Genomic DNA, 7,067 nt, shown 5'->3' with positions numbered 1-7,067 from the left:
TTCTTTCTTTCTTTCTTTCTTTCTTTCTTTCTTTCTTTCTTTCTTTCACTATTTAAAACTAAAATAATTGTATTTTCTTGCACGAAAAGAGTTGATCTTGCATATGTATTTTTATATAAAATATAATAAACAGATTATTTCGTTCCTTTTTTAAAAAACTTGAACAACTTTTTATTGATTTGCCTGCCTTCTTGAACCCGGTATCCCGTCATTCTGTTGCTCTGAATGTGTTTGTCCTGGAAAAAGGACGTACCTGTTGTAAAGTGAAAGTTGTTCTGTTCCTGCGCTGCTTCCTGCGCAGAAACCCGTCGTCAAAATCAGCCGGGGTGTGGTTTCCAAACCCGCTTGAATTTACTGAAGACAAGCAGAAGGTTAACATTATTTCAGTTTGCATCCAAATCTGTTTAACATTTGATTTAGTATTTGTATGACAAAGAAATTCTGATCTATAAAATCACAATAAAGGAAGCATAACTTGCAGGCCTTCACAGTTGCCTAATGAAGATGTTTGTTGTTTCCATTAGTTGCATGAAACATTGATGTTGGGAGTCTAAAGGGACCCATGACGGACTAAGAGCCATGACACCCAACATCTGTGCCCGGGACAAAACGCCCCCCTGTCCCTGCCCCGGGGCCAAACTACCAGCGCTTCTCAAAGCCAACAGACTGACACAGCAGAAGGGAACCACACTTAACCCTTTACAGGCGCATTTGGATTTTTCCTGAAGTTTATTTAAACGATACATTAAAAATGTTTAAGGTATTTATATTTACATTTTCAGTGTAATTAAACCTCACTTTAAATTAAAGCACAACAAGTTTTAATTTACAGCCATATTTGCCAAGTATTTATCAGAATATGTTTGATAAAAACAGTTTAAAATATAAACCTAGGCCTATCGTCGGTGCGTAAAAGCGCGCGGCTTGAACACACAACTTTATCAAAGTCTCACTCTGCAGCTGCGGGACTGAAAGCAGAAATGAAGATGATGAAAAGGCAAGAAGTAAAAACCCACATGTGTTGGAGCGACAGCATTCTCCGTCGAGCTGAGGCGGACAGTGGAAGTAGAACATCCTGACGCGCGCCGCGCGGCTCAATCTGGAACACAGACAAAAAGTTTTCAGGCCGAAGCTTCTGGTCGACTGCAGTTACAGTGTCAGACTGATCCGTGTCGGAGAAATGAAAGAAAAAAAAAAAACATCCTGAGAGGAGAAGGAGGAGGAGGAAGAGGAGGATTCAAAGCATCCTACCTGCAGCCGGGATGCTGATGAGAGGGAGTTTGCGCTCTGGAGAAAAAAGCAGCTGCTGCGCTTCTCCTGACTGTTTGGGAGTGTCCAGACCACTTTGGCTCGGCCCTTCTCTTTCTCTGACACACACATACACTCAGTCTCTCTCTCTCTCTCTCTCTCCCTGTGTGTGTGTGTGTGTGTGTGTGTTTCTCTCTGGGAGTGTCCAGATGTCTCTATAACTCTATAACTGTCTACAGAATGTTAAGGCTTTCAGCAAGTGTCGCAGAATCTCACGCCTAATTGCTCCTAATCGGATTATCACGGCTTTGTCTCTCTCACCCCACAACCCCTGGTGTGTCCGTGTGCGCGCGCGCACGTGTGTGTATGTTTGCGTGTGCAGAAAGCCAGAAAAAAAAGAAAAAAAAAGGAGGAAGAGGGGAGACATACCCAAGGTGGCAAAGCTCTGCTCAGGTGCCAAAAAAATTAATCACAAGTGATTGTTATTCCAGGATCCAGCATATTCCCCAACCATAAACATGCACACATACCAGCAGCACTTTTTTATTTGGTTCTTTCATATATTAAAAAAAGGAGGATGACTGCTTTTGGGTTTTAGATTGACTGTCGGGCGGGTTAATTGCTCGTCAGGGTGCGTTAGCGGGTCCACTTTACAAGGGGTTGCGCGCGTAGAGCACTCACAAGGCCAAATTTTTGATTTTGTTCACAGCAAGGGGTCCCGCGATTTATTTCGCTTCCTCAGATAAATGATGTGCTGCGGGACCCTTTCAATTAGTTTTAAAGCGCATCTGGGACGGCAGAGCGCAGACGCCATGCGTCTCTGAGGTGGAGGCAAAATGAGGCTTCGAGAAGCAGCTGAAATTTAGAAGAGGAGTGCGGGATTGGACTAAACCACATAAAGTGCAGAAAATCCCTTCTAATGGCGCGTAATTGGTTCTGTAATATCATTACAGGCGGATAATGGCCAGTTACAGGGCCCCGCGCTATTAAGGGTTTCCCTGGCGTGCAGCGTTTATGTTATTAAAGGGGGAATATAATGATATTTTAGTTATTAAATGCGCGTAATTAATTTATGCACCACTGAAAATAAAGTTGTTATTATGACCTCGGTGAAGTGCGTGGAGAAAATTGAAATCAAATAACGGTTGATAACTTTATCCTAATATTTGGTCTAGACTGTAGAAGTGCGGGCCTGCAGTGAGTTTCCTGTCAGCGCATTAACTCTCCATCCTTTCTGCTTAGCTGACATGACAGTTCTCTCCCATCTCAGCTGGAGGAGACAAGTTTGCAAATCAACAGCGTCTTGCGATGCTGTGACCCATATTTGGGCCTCGACGTGGTTTCTGACCTTTCAGGACCCTGGTCAGCGCCACAACACAACACCCTAAAGAAGATGTTTGCATAAAAAAACAAGCAGTGTGATAGTAGATGAATTATGCCAGTCAAAAATAATCAGAAAGAAGCAACTTGTTAGAGGTTTATTGTATAAAATATATGCAAGAAAATGCATTGCATTTATAATAAATGAAACATTGCAATAATGCAGAAAAGCATTTATCAGTTCTAGGCTGGTCTGTTGCGATTCTTTACCATCTGGGGCTCATTTGATCCAAAATGCTGCTGCTAGAGTTCTGATGAGAAGAGAGATCCCATTTCTCCAGTTTTAGCTTCTTTCCATTGATCTGCAAAATTCAGAATTGCTTTTAAAACCTTAACAAAGCGCTCAACGACCAAGCTCCATCTTAAATGAAATATCTTATTGTTCTATATTTTCATAACTGAGAACTTTGTTCTCACTAGTGCAGGTTTACTTGTGGTTCCTAAAAGTAGAAAGAGTTCCTCTCTTGTGGAACCAACCAGTTTTTACTTTTTAAGATAGGCTAAAGACTTTCCTTTTGATAAATCCTTTCTGACTTGGGTTTCCTGAGCTATCCCTTAGTTATGCTGCTATAGGCATAACTACTGGAGGACAACTTTGCATTTCTTTATTCTGCTGATCTCTCTCTCCATGTTTGTATTTATTTTATCATTTTTTTTGTCTTTCTTCCTATAGAAAGTAGACCTGGATCAAGTATTATTGTCTGCCTCTTTCTCCAGCCAGTAGAGGCTGATGGCTGCCCATCTTGGACCCAGTTCTGCAGTTTCTTCCTGTTAAAAAGTGGTGCACCACTAATGTGTTCAGGATGGGCAACTGAAAATTCAACACTACCTGCTGGCTTCTTTAGAAAACTTTTTTCTGATTAGCATTTTCTAATGTAAGTGAATGGAATGTGAAGGTGACATGAATCAGTGCTAAATAAATAAAAGTGAATTGAATTGACAGATTTATTTAGTTTTTTTAATTAGCCCTGATTCTATTCTCTTTAATTTGAACAAGAAACAGCCAATAAAAAAAGTACCAAACCTTTCTAAGTGCTGTTTACATGATGACACACTGTTCATTTTAAAGAAAAATATCACATATCTGACAAAAGCGAGGTCATGGAAGTATGCGTTCTGACAGCAAACAAAAGCGTACAGTTGGTTTTCATCTGAGGTAATATGGTTCAACTTTGTGGCACATACAAATGACCATTTTCAAGAATAACCAGGTAAAAAAACAACAGAGAGAAGTCATGGAATTTGTTGCAATATGGCTTGAAACTAGAACCAGAAGTTTTAAACAACCTTAATTAAAAAGTTTTTTTTTTTTTTTTTCATTCAAGTGTTGGAAAACAACAAAAACAACTTAAAACCATAGTGCAACACCTGTATTGCACTATATGGTTTTCTTAGTAAAAACTCTTGGAGTGACAGTTAAAATTTTAATTTTAAAAATTGAATTGCTGAACGATATGAAATAATTCAGTTCGAGGTCTGCTTGACCTTTAAATAAAACAGGATATGAAGTAAACAAACATATGTACAATAAAGACACTGCAGCTGTGTTTTGGAAAGACTGACATATTTTCACATTTGTATCATAGTTTAAAAGTCCGCTTCCGTCTGTCATGCAAAGTGCTCCTTCAGTTTCCACATCCCCTCCTGACCAGAGGTCCTATGAAAATCACAGATGCTCCTGAGTAGCTCTCTGAAGACAGGTGCCTGTTGCTGAGTCAGTCTTGGTTTGAAATACTCGAGCACTTCCTGCGTGGTAGCCTGCCCGTCCACGCTCGCCTGGAAGGCTATGAAGTTGCGCAGATCTACTAGCAGCTCATCGTGTTCCGTGGGTGGAGGAGGAGGATGGCTTGCTCTTGGAGCTTCAGAGCTTTCCTCCTCCTCTTCGTCTTCTCCTTCTGCTCTCTGGCTGGAGGCATTAGCGATGTGATTACGGGCTCTCATCTTAGCCAGCAGAGAAGCTGACGACAAAGGAGTGGAGTTCAAGTCGCCGCCTGCTCCTTCCCCACTGAAATGGGCCCCTGCTCCTGGTTTCTTTGAGGTAAACTTCTTTACAATAGCAGCATCCTAAAATAAAACAGAGAAAAATGCTGCATTACAAATAAAATAAAAAAACTCACAATAATAGTGAAAAACAATAAAAACTCTTCTGTTACCTTGCATTTGGTTGGAGTTGGGGTGGACTGAGCAGAAGGTGCCGACAGGAGAGAATTCTTCTTTTGCCCAAAACGATTCCTGCGAGAGTAAAAAAAAAAAAAAAAAATTAGACGTTTGTTTTGAATTTAAAATGTGAACCCTCTCAAAAACCGAGCATCGGTGAGACTTGCTTTGCCACTGGAGGAGGAGGTTGGTTATAGGGAAGCCTGCACTGCTGTCGAGAAATCTTAAGAGCTTTCAGGGCATCTTTAGCCACCCTGTTGGCTTCTGCTTCCACAAGAACATAGTCAGGATTGGAAGACTCCATGATGGTGTCATGTTGCATCACACTGTGGATGCCTGAAGAAGACCACAGAAGATGAGTAACAAACATAGACTAAAAGTCTAAAGAGACCAAGACAAATAAAGCAGATGTGCTCTGTGCCTACCAGATTTCCTAAAGAGCCTTGCCAAGACGTAATCATCAGACTTTTTCTGTCCCTCTGATGAATTCTCTTCACGTTCCTCTTTCGTATAAGTCCTTTTTTTCACCAAATGAGAAATGCGATGACCTTCGAATCGAGCATCTCGGGAGCGCTTGCGTTTTTTGTGCTTGTGCACATCAGTGGTGTCACAGTGTTTTCTCTTTTCCCTGCGTTTTTCAGTGTCTCTGTGTTGGTGATAGATGGTCAAGGACGTGTTTTTGCTCAGTGGCTTAGTTTCTTCGAAGTCTCCGGTATTATTTGGCCCTGTGGGCAGTCCATTTACAGAAATGTTTGTCTTTACATCCAGTCCGTTGTGAGTGATGCTCTGACTGTCCACTGATCTGCCCTGAGTGCTTTCACAGGATGGAGACGTGCTGCAGTTGTTTATAGGAGGAACATCTCTTGAGTTGACACCGTTTGCACCAGTTTTATTCTGGTTTCTTGAGGTTTCTTTATATGTGCAGCTGCTGTAGTGTGATGACTTCGGCCTCTCAGGTTTCTTGGGCACACTGACATCAGAGCCGGTCCCTGTTTAAAGATCAAAGCTCAGCATGGCAAACAGATTCTTGAAATTTATATATATGTGAATAAAACCCGTCTCAGATGAGGATAAAATGAACAAACAAACCTGCAAATATGGCACTGGTTTCCGTTCCCTGAGCTCCAGTGGGATCAGCTAAAGTGAAGAGCTCATAGACGTCATTAGACTTGAAGAACCGCCTTTGTTTCGGATCCTTCAGAACACGATTGGTGAGAAACTGTTTGAAGATTTGCCTAAATTACAACAAAAATAATACAATATTAGAGACAAGTACGTAATTAGATTTTTTAATAAACTCAGCAGGCAATCTTGATCCTGTCACCACAGAGTAGTTTGGTTGATAGATGAGAAAATTAAATAAGTTCACTACGGCAGGTATCAAAACAGATTCTGTGCTGTTCTACCATTTCGCTTTTTCAAAAGCTCTTCACAGACACAAACCAAACAGAGCAATACTTGGAAAGTCCTCAATTGGCCATTTAATAATGCAGGAAAGCTTTTTGATTATAGAGATGTGGAACGGAGCAAGCAGTAACACTGTGGTGATGTAAAAAACTGACCTATATTTAAAAATGTGTAGGATCAATGAAAAGATGGCTAAAATGGAAGATTGGATGTGAAAAGGCATAAACGCTAGAAAGATTGTTGAATGACTAGATCAGTTCTGCAACAGTGTCTGAACATGAGCTGATAGACATAAAAGCTGCTGTTTTACCTGTGATAGATTTTCTCTTCAATGGTCCCTGCAGTCAGCAGTCTATAGATTGTTACCTGCTGCGTTTGGCCTATCCTCCATGCCCGTTCCCGAGCCTGTGAATACAACAATACTTTTAAATAAACTAGAAAAAATATGCTTTTAAGTAAAATAAGTCAATAAAGTCTTGATATTAGCAACATTTAGAGGACACGTGCATGTCCATGAGGTAACTCATCTGCTACTCAAGGCAAAGCAAAATTTTCAGTCATCGTTGTACAAAACCAAGAAGATCCATCTTATAGACAGTTGCATGTACAGTAGTCCCTCGATACTTCGCGGTTCGTTTATCGCAGACTCTCTCTATTGTGGTTTTTCAAAATAAGATTGGACATGACACACAATTGGCTGATTGATGGATGAGCCGCACGACTGACATGGAATTATTTAAAATAAATTATTTTAAATTATTTAGCACCTGCTGCACATTTGTGAAGCTCATACTGCAGGTCAACTTCCTGCTGCAGCTGCTCAGCTGTTCTCCATGCAGAGCGGAGAAGAGGGCGTGGCCAAGAGCGCTTGCAGG

General features: G+C 41.0%; 2 protein-coding genes across 2 annotated transcripts in view; both read right to left on the bottom strand.

Annotated features, from left to right (window-relative positions):
- drgx (dorsal root ganglia homeobox) overlaps window positions 1-1,088 on the bottom strand; it is a 4,131-nt gene extending 3,043 nt beyond the window's left edge. The window contains exons 1-2 of the mRNA XM_037679063.1: window positions 1,017-1,088; window positions 254-354 (exon numbers count right to left, since the gene is read on the bottom strand). Of these exons, the coding sequence (XP_037534991.1) occupies window positions 254-354; window positions 1,017-1,074 (159 nt within the window). The 5' untranslated portion in view covers window positions 1,075-1,088. The remainder of the gene's footprint in view (window positions 1-253; window positions 355-1,016) is intronic.
- Window positions 1,089-3,998: 2,910 nt separating this feature from the next.
- ercc6 (excision repair cross-complementation group 6) overlaps window positions 3,999-7,067 on the bottom strand; it is a 13,011-nt gene continuing 9,942 nt past the window's right edge. Inside the window, exons 8-13 of the mRNA XM_037695146.1 lie at window positions 6,503-6,597; window positions 5,875-6,020; window positions 5,211-5,774; window positions 4,953-5,121; window positions 4,782-4,860; window positions 3,999-4,692 (exon numbers count right to left, since the gene is read on the bottom strand). Coding sequence (XP_037551074.1) covers window positions 4,237-4,692; window positions 4,782-4,860; window positions 4,953-5,121; window positions 5,211-5,774; window positions 5,875-6,020; window positions 6,503-6,597 — 1,509 coding nt within the window. The 3' untranslated portion in view covers window positions 3,999-4,236. The remainder of the gene's footprint in view (window positions 4,693-4,781; window positions 4,861-4,952; window positions 5,122-5,210; window positions 5,775-5,874; window positions 6,021-6,502; window positions 6,598-7,067) is intronic.

The sequence above is a fragment of the Nematolebias whitei genome, chromosome 1, assembly GCF_014905685.2.
Source record: "Nematolebias whitei isolate Nwh7 chromosome 1, NemWhi1, whole genome shotgun sequence".
Lineage (NCBI taxonomy): Eukaryota > Metazoa > Chordata > Actinopteri > Cyprinodontiformes > Rivulidae > Nematolebias > Nematolebias whitei.
Note: the sequence above shows the minus strand (reverse complement) of the source record. Positions and strands in the feature narration are given on the sequence as shown.